The sequence below is a fragment of the Rutidosis leptorrhynchoides genome, chromosome 10 (genome assembly GCF_046630445.1).
Source record: "Rutidosis leptorrhynchoides isolate AG116_Rl617_1_P2 chromosome 10, CSIRO_AGI_Rlap_v1, whole genome shotgun sequence".
In the NCBI taxonomy this organism is placed as follows: domain Eukaryota; kingdom Viridiplantae; phylum Streptophyta; class Magnoliopsida; order Asterales; family Asteraceae; genus Rutidosis; species Rutidosis leptorrhynchoides.
The window spans coordinates 281,030,819-281,049,478 of record NC_092342.1 but is presented as its reverse complement, the minus strand read 5'-3'; the positions used below and the strand labels follow the sequence as shown (position 1 = coordinate 281,049,478).

At 32.8% G+C, this 18,660-nt stretch overlaps 2 protein-coding genes across 5 annotated transcripts; both read left to right on the top strand.

Moving 5' to 3' along the window:
* Positions 1-443: 443 nt before the first annotated feature.
* On the top strand, positions 444-3,088 carry LOC139871086 (uncharacterized). The gene is made up of 4 exons (XM_071858826.1): positions 444-1,457; positions 1,593-1,774; positions 2,066-2,402; positions 2,480-3,088. Exons 1-4 carry the CDS (start codon positions 444-446, stop codon positions 3,086-3,088), a joined length of 2,142 nt encoding a protein of 713 aa, XP_071714927.1.
* An 8,434-nt stretch (positions 3,089-11,522) lies between these two features.
* LOC139872298 (protein EI24 homolog) lies at positions 11,523-16,153 on the top strand. 4 transcript variants are annotated; one of them, XM_071860145.1, is made up of 11 exons: positions 11,523-11,685; positions 11,826-11,891; positions 12,013-12,160; positions 12,889-12,941; positions 13,291-13,425; positions 13,515-13,578; positions 13,674-13,759; positions 14,149-14,231; positions 14,477-14,553; positions 14,882-14,978; positions 15,601-16,153. In XM_071860145.1, coding segments are annotated over exons 1-11 (933 nt in total). In that variant the 5' UTR covers positions 11,523-11,563; the 3' UTR covers positions 15,603-16,153. The 4 variants fall into 4 exon arrangements, with proteins under 4 accessions (XP_071716246.1, XP_071716244.1, XP_071716243.1 ...); XM_071860143.1 differs by having other exon boundaries at positions 14,879-14,978; XM_071860142.1 differs by having other exon boundaries at positions 13,674-13,738; positions 14,863-14,978; positions 15,601-16,151.
* The last annotated feature ends 2,507 nt before the right edge of the window (positions 16,154-18,660 follow it).

Sequence of the window (18,660 nt, the reverse complement as noted above, 5' to 3'; positions counted from 1 at the left end):
TATATCAGTCATCACCATAAGTCCCTCATGTTTCAAGTTTATAACCCATCCTTACATAAACTTTTAGGAAAATTCCAAATAACCTCTTCAAATTTTTGAGGTGTTACACTTGACTTGACCTAAAACACTTTGATGTTCCATTTTTAAACATTTCTATAATTAATGAGTGAGTTAAATATGATGGCAAAAAATATCTCATCATAATAACTAAAATTATTAATTTTTTTAACAAAGTGATCTATCTACTAGGTTATATGCATTAAGAGTGCACTTTGAAAAGATTAAAAGGTGACCTTACAGAATAGAGTAAAGTTCACTTTGGTAAGCTTGATAGTGAGATTGAGACGGTTAAAAAGGTAGTAACAGATCTTGAATTGAAAGCTGAAGTAGGTTGTTTAAATGATGAAGAGCGAGCTAAATGGCTAAACTCGAGAAAAACATGGATGGAAAAGGAAAAAATTAAGACAGGGATGCTAAAGCAGAAAGCCCGTGTTCGATGGATGATTGATGGAGACGAAAACTCAAAATATTTCCATAATTCCTTAAAGAGAAAATATAATAAAAACAACATTCGGGGGATTAATGTTAACGAGTCTTGGTGTGAAAATCCTAACACAATCAAAGAAGTTGCTTTCAACCATTTTAAGAGCATTTTCGAGGTACATAATTCGGATGGACCAAGCCTTGAAGGGCTGTTTTCTGAATCGATTACATCAGCGGATAATGAGCTCTTAGAAGCTCCCTTCACGGAAGAGGAAATTTGGGAATCGGTCAAATGTTGTGGTAGTTCGAAGGCCCCGGGACCGGATGGGTTCAACTTTGGTTTTTTCAAAAAGTTTTGGTCCATAATCAAAGATGATTTGGTAGGTGCAATCAACTGGTTTTGGGTTTTTGGTGAGTTTTTAAAGGGTTGCAATGCTTCTTTTGTTTCCCTTATTCCGAAGAAATCGAATCCGCTGAGTTTTAGTGATTATCGTCCGATTAGTCTTATATGCAGCTATTATAAAATTATCGCGAAAATGTTGTCCTTGAGAATTCGTAAAGTGGTACCTCGTCTTGTAGGGATGGAACAAAGTGCGTTTCTTGGGGGTAGATATATTCTTGATGGTGCGTTAGTTGCTAATGAAGTGGTCGAAGATCTTAAACGAAACAAAAAGCACGACCTAATTTTTAAGGTAGACTTCGAGAAAGCCTTTGATTCGCTTAATTGGGATTATCTTCTTGAAGTGATGAAATGTATGGGGTTCGGTACCAAATGGTGCAAGTGGATTTCCTCGTGTCTTAAATCGGCTACAATCTCCATTCACATAAACGGGTCTCCGACAAGTGAGTTTAATCTTAAAAGGGGCGTTCGCCAAGGTGATCCTTTATCGCCTTTTCTTTTTATTATTGCAGCGGAGGGACTTAATATCCTAACGAAAGTGGCGGTTGAGAGAGGAATGTATAAAGGGGTGGAGGTGGGTAAAGATAAAGTCGTCATCTCCCATTTGCAATATGCGGATGATACGATTTTTTTTGGCGAATGGAGTAGACGTAATGCGCGAAATTTAATGTACTTGTTGGAATGTTTTGAACGGGCTTCGGGGTTGAAGGTTAATTATAATAAAAGTCAATTATTTGGGATAGGCATTAGTAATGATAACGTGGAAGCTCTTGCGTCTTGGTGTTCGTGTCTCGGCGGTCGATTGCCTTTCATGTATTTGGGTATTCCCGTGGGTAATAGGATGAAGAAATTGAATGATTGGTCCCCGGTGATCGAGAAATTTAACAAGAGGTTAGAGGATTGGAGAGCAAAAATGATTTCTTTCGGTGGACGGTTAACTTTAGTTAAGTCGGTTCTCTATAGCCTACCTCTCTATTACTTCTCGCTCTTTCGTGCCCCTACTTGTGTGCTTAATTCTCTCGAGAGTGTGAGACGGAAATTTTTTTGGGGCGGGACGGGTTCTAATTCTAAAATGTCATGGGTTAAGTGGGAAAAAATCCTTCTTCCTCACGAAGAAGGAGGTTTAAATATCATGTCCTTAAAAAGTAAAAATTTGGCTCTTCTTTGTAAGTGGTGGTGGAGGTTTAAAACCGAAACTAACACTTTGTGGGTCACCGTTATTCGTAGCATTTATGGTTCTAATGGAGGTCTTGTGCTTGGTAACGGGCTTGCCCGGAATCCAAACGCTAGCCTTTGGAATTCTATTTGTGATGCAGGAAAACATGTGGACAAGTTAGGGATTTCTTTCTCTAATTCTTTCATACGCTCAATCGGGGACGGGAAAAGCACTTCTTTTTGGGATGAGATTTGGGTGGGGAACGCAAGCTTTAAGGACAGATTCAAAAGACTACACAGGCTAGAGATTGACAAAGATATCAACATCAGTAGCAAATTCGAAGAATTTAAGGGAGATGGGCTGGCAATTGGGCTTATCCACCGATGGGCCGAACGAATAGTGAACTAAATGAGTTGTGTGATACTGTTCGGAACTTGCAGCTGACCGAAGGTAAAAAAGACCGTTGGAGCTGGAATCTTAATTCGAAGGGCATTTATACGGTCAAGGACTGTTCGGTTCTTGTCAACAAAGTCATTCTACCACGTGCGGTTAATTCTATTGAGTCGTTGCGAAATGGTTTGGTTCCAAAAAAAGTGGAGGTGTTTATTTGGCGGGCGAGATTAGGACGTATACCGGTAAGATTCGAGTTAGATAAACGGGGCATCGACTTGAATAGTGTGAGATGCCCGATTTGTGATGGTGACATTGAGACGGTGGAGCATATACTTTTTTCCTGTCAAGTGGCAAAAGACATTTGGGCTAAAGTTCTTAAATGGTGGGGGTATAATTCGGCTATATTCGGGTTTGAGGATATTTTTAATGGTACTTTCGGTTGTGTAGCACATGATCATAAAAAGAATCAATGGCAAGCGGTTTGTTGGGTGATTTGTTACATTCTATGGAAGAATAGAAATGCAAAGGTGTTCAAGAATAAGCTCGAGACGGTCCCATCTTTATTTAGCGAGGTTCAAGTTCTTTCATATGATTGGATTTCACGACGTTGCAAGGGTCATATTATGGATTGGCTACAATGGTTCTCACACCCTTAGTTTTAACTCCTTTTGTTAGTTGCAATCTTTGCAATTAGCTTATGGCGATGTAATTTGTTTTCCTTATTTCTTTCGTGATGTATCGTGCTGTTAAGGGTGCCCAGTCAACCATGTACTATTCGTGATTGTTTAATATAAGTCTTTCTTGCTTTTCAAAAAAAAAATTAAGAGTGCACTTTGGACGAATTGCGACCCATAATCAGTTAGCAACAAAACATCTACCAATTTGTCCGATTAGATACTATACACGGAGTATATAACATAAGCCAACCAATTCATAAGCAAAGAGGTCATTATTGTCATTTCTAATCAAGTGATGCAACTTGCAACTACAGTTCCAACTCGACTTTTTAAACATGCGGATGAGAAAGACGGTATGTATCATAAAGGCATTCCTTTGAGACGGCATGATGATAGTATGAATATGAGGTTACAATAAAATGGCTAGTCATTTCTTAGTGGACTTAACAACCAAAATTGTATATTTAAACTTGAGATTTCATTAGGCAGGGCCAATCATGTTAACGGATATTGGAGTTGAAGGGTCCTCCATTTATTGTTTGTCATTTATGCTTTGGCTCTTGGATTGCCATCTTGTACATGTATATATATATCTCCTTTATTCTCTATTGAACATCAATGAAAACCACATCATCTATGCTTATTAACATGGTATCCGAACAATACGATTCTGGTTGAACTACTTATCTCAATGGCAACCACTTAGCCGTACCTTCCTTGTATGGCTACGTTTCTCTACTTTTTTTTTTTTCTTACTTTGAATAATAGTAATAATCGGCGTGGGGATGAGCCGCCTAGCTTGACTAGGTTCCAAACCCCAAATAAAAAGAATAAGTGATCAATATAAATTTTTTTTTTAATGTTGAAGTGCATTGGTATCGTTGACAATGTTATCTGCTGAAGTCCTGCTCAATCCTTAGGCAATACAAGCCACGACGGAAAAAAACATCTTTACGGAAAAAGAAACGCAGTCAAGCAAGATGCAATAAAATTAGCGAATATCAGTCTATTCGATGCAACAAATGAAAAAAAAAATGATTCAGTTTGAGCGCCCGTTCTCCTCCCGCTCCAACTGCGGGGGAATGTTAATGGATATTAGAGTTGAAGGGTCCTCCATTTACTGTTTGTCATTTATGCTTTGACTCTTTGGATTGCCATCTTGTACATGTATATATATATCTCGTGTATTCTCTATTAAACATTAATGAAAACCACATCATCTATGCTTATTAACAAATCAATTCACCAAACTTAATTCTTTATGTAACCTACTCATACCAGTTAACAAAGTTCAACATCAGTTATACGAAAAACAGCTCCTTTGTCTATTATGAATTTAAAAAGTGTTTGATATGTGTAGATATAGATATTGGTATAGATTAATTATCAAAATATTCAAGGGTTGATTTTTCTTCTTGTCCACATGTTATAAATTTTCATAAGAAACCAATATATCAAATTTATCTACCAAACATATACTGTATCAATCAAAAAGATTGATTTCAAACTTTCAATTAACAAAATTACAAATAACAATCTTGTTTCAAAGCAGAACTCTAAAACAATCATAAAACAATTCCGCATAAACCTGTCATCACATCACCACTTGTCCACTTGACCATTGTAATTTGTAACACAATATCTAAACTTGAATATGTCATTACAATGTGGGCATCTAGTTAAACTTACAAGTTCAAAAATGTCAAAACCGTTAACGACGCTCGTTTTTAGTACTCCATATTCTTTTGACGGGCTTCCTGGTCGTCGACCAACTGTTGGGCAGCGAAAGCCCTCGTTAACGACTCGATGAAATTCCATGACTCGTTTCTTCTTCTTCTTCTTCGCGTTTTCTGCTTCCTTATAACCTTCGTGCAACTCTCACTTTGTTGCTTCAAGTTTCTATTCAATACAACCACATTGGATTCTTTTTTAACGAATTCTAATTTCACCATACGTTTCCATTTACTAACGAGCATCCTCGCAATCTCAGCAACATCTTTCGATTCATGTTTTTTAAGACCACAAACAGTTTTTCCGATTCCCGTATTCTGCAGATTTTTCACCGATAACTTCATCCTTTCAAGCTTCCTTAACGAGTCGCACATTACCAATTCGTTTTCAACTCCACTTTTATCAATAATTTCTTTAATCCTTAAAACCTCCTCATCAACAACTCCATTAGTACTACTACTAACTTTCTGTTTCGGAGCGCTTTCTTCTGTTTCTCTAACATTTCGTTTCAGTTCAGTACTAATTTCGGGTACGATATGGTTTTTGTTTGAATCATCAAGGCCACCTTTTTCTTCATTCATATACGTAGCTTCAACCCATGAGTGCACCATCAGCCTCCACTTTTTAATCATCATTCTCGCAACATCTCTAACGATTTCGGACTCGTGATTACGAAGAGCAGAAACAGATTTTCCGATCATTGTAGCCTCGAGAAGTTTAACAGACAACGGCATACAATTAAGCTTCAATAACGAATTCAAAACTAACCTCTCTGATTGATGTTTACTTTTTTCAAGAACATTCTGTTTGATCATCATTACCTCATCATACAAATTCCTATCGAGTTCATCCGCTTTCATATTCTGAAACTCATTCTTCAAAGCTTCCATTATCACGATTTTGATCACACGTTTTCTGAGCAAGAAAAATTAGAACTTGGGGGACAAGTATTTGAAGGTAAAATAGAAATAGATGGTATTTGTTGGTTTAAAATCGTAAGGGTTAAAGGGTATTAATGTTAGTGGTGATATATATATTAGGAATAACTTTGAGTCGGTTGATTTATACGTAGAGCCCAAGGAATAAAAATGCTCGAGAGATAGCTGTCTATTACTGATTAACAATGTGCTCTAAAAGTGCTCGATCTATTACCGATTTGTTTCCTAATTTAATTTCTTCTAGACTTCAACAAAATTTTGTAATATTATTCGTACCAAAGTTTCACGGATTGATATTTGGGGTTTATGTACGTTGTATTTTTTTTTTTTTTGAAAAGCTAATTTTTATTTACGTTGCATTATATCTCAAAACTAATTATTTTTGTCAAAAAAAAAAAAAAATATATATATATATATATATTGGTAGGATCAAGAGGGAAGTAACCATTCGTGGGAAGCGAGGGGAAGCAAAATTTTTTTTTTTTTTTCGTTTTTTGAAAAAACTTTGTTCACGAACATTATAGATGAGATGAAAATATGAACATTTAGTAGAGACACTTTGTGATAAATGTTTTTATTTTGGCGGGAAAACGCTCGAAGAAGTAATATATAACAATTATCGTGTTTTTCGAGCGTATTTTGAGGTTTTAGATATTGGGGTTTAGATATTAGGGTTTAGATATTAGGGTTTATAGGGTTTAGATATTAGGGTTTATAAATTTAGGGTTTAGGGTTTAGATTTAGGATTTAGATTGAGTTTTTAACACGAACGGTTTAGAGTTTAGGGTTTAGGGTTTGGTGTTTTGGGTTTATGGAATAAACCCAAAACACCAAACCCTAAACCCTAAACCCTAAACTCTAAATCGGGCTAAATTTTACTTCACAAAACACGAAAAAAAAACGTTCATATTCTTCACGAACAATATTATCTTGAATGTTATGTTTGTCGATCGTTTTCCCGCCTAAATAATAACATTCATCACGAATTGTCTCTTCTAAATGTTCATATTTTCGTGTGATCTTGATGCCGGAAAAAAAATTAAAAAAAACAAAAAAAAAAATTTTGCTTCCCCCGCTTCCCTCCGATTGGTTACTTCCCCATTGATCCTGCCCCTATATATATATATATATATATATATATATATATATATATATATATATATATATATATATATATATATATATATATATATATATATATATATATATATATATATATATATATATATATATATATATATATATATACTTTTAATTACTTGACGACGTTAAATCATATATTCGTCCAATTATTTTGAAACTATGTATATTAAATTTTCATTTGTTTCTTACATTATTAATTGATTTTAGTGTAATTAATTAATTATTTAAATTATCTTATTTCATACTGTTTAATTAAAAAAAAAAGAAGAAGATAGAATTACAAGGATAGTCGTCGTGATTTGTTAGAAATTTCACAAATAGTCCAAACTAGTTGTAGAGCCATCGTTTCGCGCCGGAGGCTCCGTTTTGAATGCGAGCTAAAAAAAAGTGTTGACCTATTTTGTAAAAAAAAAAAAAAATCGACATCTAACATTGAAGGGTTGTTCCTTTGTGAAAGTTGCTTCTTTTAGCGTTCGGGTTTTTTTTTTTTAAAAGTTAGTTAATCTATTTTGTAAAAAAAGAATATTTTTTGACATCTTTTGGTAGCATTGAAGGGTTGTTCCTTTTATGAAAGTTGTTTTTTTATCGTTTGAGACAAAAAAAAAGTAGCACAGTAGTAGCGTGGTGAGTGTTATTATTCAATATTTTTAGTGTTAGTGATGGGATAAATAATATTTTAGAATATAGGTATAAAATGGGGGGTTCGATTTGTATTTTAATGAAAGTTAGGGGGTTGGGTGTGTGAAAAATGGAATATTAAATAGTACTATAAAATGGGTGGGCTCGATTTGTATTTTAATAAAAGTTAGGGGGTTGGGTGTGTGAAAAATAAAATATTAAATAGTACTATTCATAACTAATAAGACAAATTTTGTCTATTAGTTATACTAGAAAAAAGGTCTGCCACTTCGTTGGCCAAAACACAAACAAAAAAGAAAAAAGGGGAAAAAAAGAGAGAAATTACTGTTCATATGCTCCGCTTACTGTTCATCGGCTCCAGTTACTGTTCATCGGCTAGTTACTGTTCATCGGCTCGATGGCTCAGCTATAGCTACTGTTCATCGGCTTGGTGGCTCGGCTTACCGTTCATTGGGGCTCGATGGCTCAGCTATGGCTACTGTTCATCGGCTTGGTGGCTCGGCTTACTGTTCATTGGGGGAGCCTGTTATAAGTATATATAATAATAAGAATAATAATAATAATAATGAATAGTTGTTAGATAATAAAAGTTATGTAGTCGATTTATAAAGAGTGGGGAGTTTTATTGTTAAATTATTAAGTGTGAAAGGTTTGGGGTAAATTTATAAAAGTTATAAAGTTAACTATTATGTAAGGTGGAGTTGAATTATAAAAAGGTAAAAGTGAGTTTGTGAAGGTTATGAAATTTACTATTCATTTCAACTTTGTCAGTAAAAGTTTTGTGCGAGTTTGTGAAGGTTATGAAGTTTACTATTTATTTCAACTTTGTCATTTAGATATGTAGATAAATTAGTAATTTTTAACGTAAATAGTCCATTAGTTTGCATTTATTTCACAGATAATCTAACAATCAATTGAACGTTAATTATTATTGTTAAATGACCTCACATGCCAGAAACATGAGTGTATTTTTGTTATTTTAGTTTCTTCTTCTTTTGTATCTTAAGATTCATCTTCATATTCACGGACTCCATGAGTTCTCTTAAATAGGCAAGGGAATAAGACTTAAAAGGATATGTTTGAATTCATGTATGTTGATGTTGACTACGCTTTTACCAAATAAGTAACCATCTCCTATTCGTCTTTCCATGTCATAATCTCAACTCACTTAATGAAGCAAATAAAAGGATGTGCATATTTAAAGTCTGGCGGATACATTACGAAGTTTCGATTCGAATCCCGTGAATTCAAAGATATCAACTCCCAATGGGACTTGGATGACCATTGTGTTAATTAATCCAATTTTGGACAAGAGAGTAATATATTTTGTAAAGATAAAATTATTTAGAAACACTTAAAGAAAATTCTTAAGTGCACTGAAAATCACTAATCCGTAAAATATGAAAGTGTAAGTTTCAAATGTCTTAGAGTGCCTTATAAGCAAGATGTGTAAAATGGGTTTTGAAAAGACATGCTTTTAAGATGTCGTTTATTAAATTAGGTTGAACATCTTGTCTCACAGTCGATCTACGATTTCATTTTGACTCGTTTTGACACGTTTAAAGATTTTGTCGTTTGATAGAGAAAATGGAAGTTTATGAACTTGTGTTATTCACTATACTTACACGTACATGAATTTATTGACATCATCAAAACACATGCATTCAACATTTGAATATTGACGTGACATTATTAATCAACAATCCGATTCAAGGAAACTCTCAAAAAACGGACGATTTTATGGGGTATAGAAAATTCAATGACAAGGACTACGGATGGTCTCGAGAAGAAGACGTATTATCGGAAAAATGGCAATATTTGGATAGGGGGTGCAAGGCTTTTCAAGGATGTTGTGAAGAAGAAAAAACGCAACTCAGGGCAAAACAGACGGATCGAACAAGACATTCACGAGCGTGCAGTACAATCATATTGTTAGAGGTAAATGAAAACGTCTGCATTCAAAGAAGTTTGGGAATAGTTGAGGGATAAACCAAGTGGCATACTCTTGCTCCGGTTGGTGTAGTATTGATTGATGGATGTTTACGAGACGAGGACGAGGATGCGGTCTATCACATGATTGATATCATGGACGATCAGACATATGAGCTATTTAATGAAGATACAATTCCACGAACCATATTAAGAGATCGAAATTATTGTCTCTTTAATTTGTGTATATTGTTTGTAATTTAGGACTTTTTAAATAACTGTAATCACACTTTAGTTTTAATGGTGGGTCGGGTCTTAACGCTAAACGGTTTATACGGTAGTTACCTCCCATTTAGACCAATCAAATTGCAAGCCCAATTCCACTTTTTAGAATTATTAGAAATAAAAATTATGTGCTTCTAATTATAAATTTATTTTGTTCTATTCATTACATAAATTTAATTAGATAATTAAAAGGAATAAAATATTAGATAATTAAAAGGAATAAAATAATCTCTACTAAACAAAAAAAAATGAAAATTAGTCTCAACCCCACCCAACACGCCACTTAGGCAACTTCCTATCTTCGTCAGTGAATGGGGTTTAGCACAAGCCAAACTTTGGCAAAGATAAGCAACTCCAAGTTAAAGGAAACTTTAGCCAAACCCGTGAGACAATTTCTTATGTTAGTTAGTGAAGAGAGTTTGGCGCAAGCCAAGCTTTGGCCAAGATAGGCAGCGCAACGTTAAAGGAAACTTTATCTAAACTTGTGGCGGTAGTTGGCGTGAAAGAGAGAGGGCCCCACGTGTTTTTTTATCTTACAACTCGTGTTTGGTAATTTATATATTTTATATTTTGGGTATTATTTTGTAGGTATTATTTAATAAAAGGATATTGATGGTTTAGTGAAATGAATATTAAGTGATTAGAGCTGATGTAGAGAAGAGAAATTCAGTTAAGGGATGATATGATAGAGAATGACCTTAACGCGTCACCTTACTACTCCTCAGTTTTCAACATATTTTGCCGTGTCAGTGTCAACTCTTCTACCCCACCCATCGACAATAGCAAATACTTTTACCACTACAATTGGTATAATAGTGTAAGACACCGCTATCGTTTTATGTTAAGAGTGGTCGTTTAATACTTCATAAGGAAATTTTGTTATTTCAGTCTTTGATATATGTCGTTTTATGTAAACAAAGTCTTTTACTTTATTTTATATATGTATTCTTTTAAATATTTTTTGTCTATATTTCAGCTACTATTACGTTTATTTTAGACAATTAATTTAAGGTTTCATTAAGACAAATTTGGAACATCCGAAAAAAATAATGGACAATATCATTGAGACGCATAATACAATTGTATTTGTATAAAGTTTTTTAAATATTCATTATTGTTAAAAAAAAATTACATACACATGTATAATTAAACTTCTATCAATGCAACATATACAATATTGAAATATGTTCAATTTTTTAAATCCCGTAAAAAATACTTTTAAAACCCCACGCTACACGAGGCATAATAGGCTATTAAACGTTTATATCAAGATGATTAATCATGTTCCGTAAAAAATGATTGGTCACGTATACGTCACACCATTTTAGCAAATATATAATATAAGGTATATATAATTTGGTGTTGTTTGTTTTCTCTATTGAAGACGTTATTATGGTTTATGTTTGCGGACAGACTGACGTTTTCATTAAAGAATTTGAGATTTTAATTTTTAATCGCATTTAGCAGACATAAAAACAAACAGTCTCCGGTGTTCATCCTACATACCTTCAAATCACATCTTCTCAACACATGATTCACATATCTTCAGACAAAAACATTTTTAAAAACAAACAATGCTTTAATCAACGCACATTTATAACCAAATCAAACCCCTCAACGTTTCGGGCGAACATATCACTTGTTATATACTCTAGGGACCAAACTTGTAAAATCCCGCGGAGAATAAAAAAGCCAACAAAACCTGCTTTGAAGAAACCCAATTGACGTATACAAAGACGAACACAAACTAAGCCTCAATTCAATTAATCAATCAGGTCAGAAGCTAACCATGGAAACCATCAGTCCTTTGATTAATAATTATCGTACAAAACTAAAACAAGCATCCATCTTTTGGATTTTAGGTTTCCGTGAAGCTTGTTGTCTTCACAGAGTCATCATCTACTGCCTCAGGTTCCCTTCTACTTTACTCTAACTCAATTTCTTCAATTCAACTTTTTATTTTATTTTATTTTATATTATATTATATTTTATAGATATTAGTATTAATATATCAAATATATTAATTAAATTTACATTGTTTGATTCTGTAGGTCAAAACAACTCATGATCCGAACCGGCCAGTGCTTTCTCTTAAATGGTTTTATATTTTTAGGAAGGTAATTATTTAATTAATGATTAATGATAAGGTTAACTATATGATCATTATTATTATTATGTATGTATGTAAGTTTGTTATTTAATTTTAGGGTGAGTTAAGGTTGTTATGGTTGCTTGCAGTATTTTATTATTAAGATCAATTATTACTCCAACACTAGAATGGATATTGCCTATCGAAGTTGTCGATGGTTACGAAGAGGCTTGCGAATCGGAGATGCCTATAAGATTGTATGCCTTTTTACGAATTGGACTGTTACAACTTATTTATGTGAGTATTATACTTTAGCTGTTTAGCAGTGTTTTTTTAACGTTTATGTGTGCAATTTGTATATATAGGTTTTTAAAGATTTTTAGGTTAATGACATTGAGAGTTATTGAAATGTGAAATGTCATGTTGCATATTTAAAATTGTTCACAGATAACGTTGTTTGCAGTCAAGTCCCTGAAACTTTTTGTAATTGCGAGCTTTGGTTTGAAGTTTACGTTGTACGACCACTCATATACGCTTATGTGGCTTTGAACATTCCAAGTGATCACGATATATGCAACCGTTTAATCATGAATTCACGAGTTAGGGAAATTAAAATCATAATAATGATAATGATTATGTTTATAACAGGAAACTTTGTCTACTTTTTACCAATAATCTTTATGTTGAGCTGTAGGAACTAAACTTTTTCGACATTATTTTGTTAAGAATGCAAAATGCAAATAATATGCAAATAATACATTTGAAGTTTGAACTATATTAATGATCATAAACCCAGAAACCGATGCCCCCTTTAGCCATTTCAAAAGATTTCTCCTTTTCAATGAAAATAAAACTTGTTCATGGTCTAATAATCCGTAGTTAGTTTTATGATCACTTTTCTCCCTTGTTTAGTTTTATGATACCTAAGCTCTTCTTGATGTTTATTTCATGATCTTATTTTCTTTTAAAAAAAGTCGTCGTTTATATGACTGATCACTTGATATGAATTTGCTTCTTCTCAACAGGGTCTATGGTTCTACCCTTTGTACGTATTCAGCTTCATTTTAAGCACTATCTGGTACAACTTTTTATCTTCTTTCAGATACATAAATTACATCTTGTAACCCTTTTGGGTAACTAAGATCTTTTTGTTTAACAATAGTAAATTCAGCGTAATTCGAAGAATTGCAGTTCTATCCATCATTGGTTCCGTTTCTATAAACTAACTTTTAACTTGGCCAAGCCCTATTTTAATTCTTCTTTAGCTCTAATCTTCTGCATAATCGCTGGTTTTGTTAACCATTGAAAGTATTTGAATCCCCATCTCTTTAACCGGATACTTCTATTTTTTTTATTGATTTCCATTTGATAGTTAGTTATTTGCAAAATAGCATCTTACTTAGTATATGAGTATATAACTTATCTAGGTACAATGATATTGCTCAGTTTGGTCTTAAGGTGACTAGAAAAACTGAACCAACCAATTTAACACCATCTAACCAAAAGGAGCCGTCAACCTCACAAAGTGCATCACATGTAGATAAACCAACTGACCTTGGGCGGTAATATATTATTTACTTCAAATATTCAATATCTTGTTAAAAAATATATTTTTCTTTGATGATGATTTGTCATAACATTATGTCTGCAGGGTCATGATCGGTGTAGCAGAACAGGGCTATTCAGTACTCCTATTAAACTTTTTCTTCTTAGAGGTATGATTTTTTTTTCATGTATCGTGTTATATATTTTTTTTAACAGAATGGTATTCTTGGTAATATATGCTGAAAACAATGGGGGATTGTAACAGGTCTACCTCACAGGCTTCGTGCCTTACATCGGGAAGGCACTCAATTTTGCACTTCTTTCGTGGATGTATGCCTATTACTGCTTTGAGTATGCATCGAATACACGAGTGCCTATTTTTTTGTTACATTATTAGTATTTAGAGGTGGCAACATGGTCAGGGGTTGTTAAGTTGGGTAACAGGTCAAAATGGCAGTCATGTTGGTACAGACATTGTCCAAGTAAAAATTATGTAAAAATTTGTTTTGACATAATCACCAAAATTATATTTTTTATACATCGTAAGTACCCTTTGGGCTAATTTTGACCCATTTTCTTATAAGTTAATATATTGATATATTGATTTTAACGTATTTCTTGTCTGAGATAAAAGTTAACCTGAATCAACTCATCTGCAAGTAAATGGGTTGAAATTGCCTCTTTCAAAAACCAAGTTAGCTTCATAAATGTCATCTCATTTCAGTATCTGATATCTTTAGGTACAAATGGAACTTCTCTGGTCTGAGTTTGGATAAAAGACTCAACTTTTTTGAGTCCAACTGGGCATTTTTTGCCGGTTTTGGTATTTTTCTCTTCACTTATGTTTGTCTGCTTAATATTTGTTTTCATACTTAATATAGTTCATTTGATATAGTGATTCCTCTATAGAAGAGTATTTTTATGCATTAATTAAATAATCGAACACTCTTATTGAACTCTGCTGATTCATCCTCATTTTATTTTTGGGCAGATGGAATACTTAATTATACTGATGTTATATATTATATGTAATGTTTTTTTACGTGTGTATTAAAAATGTATTTGCAGGGTCGCCATGTGTTCTTGCTATTTTCTTCTTTTCTCCTTTGGTGAGTTATGGTGTGATGGCTGTACTCTTTCCGCTGGTAAATACGCATCCCTTTAGATCTTTTCGTTATAATTTTATTTAATTTCATGTTTTCCGCAAAAAAAAAAAAAAAAAAAAAAAAAAAATTAAATTAATAAATCTTTATGCATACGTACATTTCCAACTTATATTATGGGCCTTATGCCAGCATGTATAAATGCATTTTTGTACTTACAACAAATTTCAAGTACACTATAGTTTAGCACTTTGAAGATATTTGTTATACACATTCAAGACTACTATATAAATGGTTTACAAAATTATATGAAAATTAAATAATATATAGCACTGATACGTTATGTTTCAGTTTGTTTTGACTGCAGCAGGTTCGGATGCTGAAAGTGTTGTCAACTCTCAAAAAACAAAATGGAGAGGCGAAGAATTGGGAAAGCTTCCGATATTTTACGCTGCAGATAAGTTACTGTGAGAAACCTATTTTCCAATTCTTTTCTCATCTTTCATATTAATTAGCAAGCATTTCATTAAAAAAAATTACATCTTAATTATAAAATATTTTACTGTTTTTAAGATAATTGCAATTAAATCCATCTAGACACTAACATTTTAGGCAGAAATCTTAATTCGCTAGACACCAAGGTTTTGGGGGAAAATATAGACAAAATTGCACGCTTTGTCCCTGTGGTTTACATCAAAATGAAGCGTTGGTCTCTGATCTTTTTTTGAGGTAGTAGGTCCTTGTGGTTTACAAATGTCTGGTGGGTGGTCCCTAACAGGGACCAACCACGCCCATTTTGTAAACACTGACAGGGACCACCCACGCCCATAAAAATCAACCACAGGGACCACCCACTCCCATTTTGTAAACCACAGGGATCAACCACCTTGAAAAAAGATCAGGGACTAACGACTTCATATGATGTAAACCACGGGGACCAACCGTGCAATTTTGTCGAAAATATATATCTTGCAGGTTGCACGCGGTTAGTGTTTAGTTAAGTATTGGTGCAGTTTGCTGCACCTTTTGTTTTTTACATATTAAAATTTTCTGTCTAAAGTTTGTCTTTAATATTCATTTTTTCAATAGGATGAAAATCTTGTCACTTCTTCCTCTGGAAAATCAAGTTCAAACAACTGACAAGAAAGCGCTCTAAGATTATTGATTTCTAGAACTTCAAAATATCATATGTGCCGCTGTACATGCAAGGATCGCGTTCAGTTGTTTTTATGTGTGCAATTAGCTATTTTCAGATTGATCTTGTGCTGCAGATAGATAGATAGATTCGCGTAACTGGAAAAGAAAAAAAAGGCACATTTTGAAGATCCATTACAGCCTATGCTGCCCATGGGCCGTAGTTGAAGGTGCAGTGGCGCGATGTCACCTGACGTTTAAAACATTGATATACATGTATATAGAGTAATAAAAACAAACTATTTAAAACGTAACTTTGTTTGAATTCAAATATATGCTAGTGGTGACGGTGATCGAACTGAAACAATTGGATTATCTGATTTTAGGATTAATGTTAACTTTAGGTTAATTTTTTTGTCTTTACCTAAACATCTAGTTATCAAAACTAGCTGTTAGCTGCTAGTTTGTAGTTAATAGCGATTCAAAATTTATCGAAAGAACTTTACCGTGATTGGTTATTAGACCCTGAAAACTCGTTGTAAATCTGTCCTAGCATATTGCTAGTTTTATATGTATGTTCTAAAAAATATATATATTTTTATTATTTGGAGTTACATTAAATAATTTAATGTCAAAATTAATAAGTAAATCGAGTTTTTTAAAAGGAAATATTTATAGTTTGTATAATGTTTAAATTTTTTTAGCCATTAAAAAAAAAAAAAAATGTTGCATACTCCGTAACATGTAACTTCTGATATACTTTTATACGGACAACAACAACAACAACAAAACCCAATACCACATAGGTGGTGTATGGGGGAGGTGAGATATAGACAATCCTTCTCCTATCCGAGAATAAGGATAAAGACAAGTCATTTCTCCACCCAGAGTGAAAACACTCTCAAAAGTAGAGAAAGTCATCCATCTCTCTATTCGACGGATAGAGAGATTACTTCCGAGTGGACCTCCGGCCAATAAGTAGGAAAATTTTTTTAATAAAATTAAAAATAAAATTAAGACGGGAATATCAAGTTAAGCTTTAGATTTGTAACTTGTAATTCCACTAGTTAATAAAATGGTTGACTTTCAAAAAGAAAAAAAAAAAAAAAAAGATAAGCTTTAGATATTTATAATTGGTGCGTTTAGTGAAATAGTGTGTAGCTGGAGTTCTAAACTTATTTTTAGTAAATGTTTTTTTTTTTTGTTTTTTTTTTGGAGCTGAAGTTTTTTGAACTTTTAAATCGACATAAACGAATATACAAGCATATGATATGGTACATAATTATATAAAGACAAAATTACTCCCGTCGTCTTTGAACTTATACTAAAATCATAGGCGTCGTCCTTACAACTTTTTTTTTGCGTTCGTCGTCACTGAACTTGCATTTTATAACTTATGTCGTTCTTCTGTTAACTGTCCGTTTCTTTCCTCCGTTAACCTTCAGCATGTGCCAAACATGTGAGGGCAAATTCTATCATTTTCTCTCTTTGAAAGTTCAGGGATGACCGACGTAATTTTGTCTTCTTCCCTTAATAATTTTAGTTTATTTTTTATTTTCATTTTTCTTTTTTCTTTTATTTTCTCTTAGACTAGTTATAGTGGTAGGGACCTGGGTTGATGGTGTGAATTGATTTTTTTACTTTTTTGATAACTAAGACGTGTGGGTTTTTTGTGAGTAGTGGTGGTGTTGGTTTTTAGTGTGAGTTGTTAGTGGAATGTTAATGAGGCTTTTTATTTTTATTTTTGTTGTGTTTTATTAATTTGTTTTATGTTATTTATAGTTTTTAACAAATAAAAATAATAAGAATAAGAATAATAATAACGTTTTTTTTTAATGACAAACGGCTATTATTTTAAAATTGATCAACGGCAATATTTTTTCTTCTTCTATAAATACTCAATTTCACCAACTTCATGTAGTGACCCGAACTTTTTCATGTTTATATATATTAATTGAGATTGATATTTACATGATTAAATGTTTCCAACATGTTAAGCAATCAAACTTGTTAAGACTTGATTAATTGAAATATGTTTCATATAGACAATTGACCACCCAAGTTGACCGGTGATTCACGAACGTTAAAACTTGTAAAAACTATATGATGACATATATATGGATATATATATATAGTTAACATGATACTATGATAAGTAAACATATCATTAAGTATATTAACAATGAACTACATATGTAAAAACAAGACTACTAACTTAATGATTTTTAAACGAGACATATATGTAACGATTATCGTTGTAAAGACATTTAATGTATATATATATCATATTAAGAGATATTCATACATGATAATATCATGATAATATAATAATTTAAAATCTCATTTGATATTATAAACATTGGGTTAACAACATTTAACAAGATCGTTAACCTAAAGGTTTCAAAACAACACTTACATGTAACGACTAACGATGACTTAACGACTCAGTTAAAATGTATATACATGTAGTGTTTTAATATGTATTTATACACTTTTGAAAGACTTCAATACACTTATCAAAATACTTCTACTTAACAAAAATGCTTACAATTACATCCTCGTTCAGTTTCATCAACAATTCTACTCGTATGCACTCGTATTCGTACTCGTACAATACACAGCTTTTAGATGTATGTACTATTGGTATATACACTCCAATGATCAGCACTTAGCAGTCCATGTGAGTCACCTAACACATGTGGGAACCATCATTTGGCAACTAGCATGAAATATCTCATAAAATTACAAAAATATGAGTAATCATTCATGACTTATTTACATGAAAACAAAATTACATATCCTTTATATCTAATTCATACACCAACGACCAAAAACACCTAAAAACACTTTCATTCTTCAATTTTCTTCATCTAATTGATCTCTCTTAAGTTCTATCTTCAAGTTCTAAGTGTTCTTCATAAATTCTACAAGTTCTAGTTACATAAAATCAAGAATACTTTCAAGTTTGCTAGCTCACTTCCAATCTTGTAAGGTGATCATCCAACCTCAAGAAAT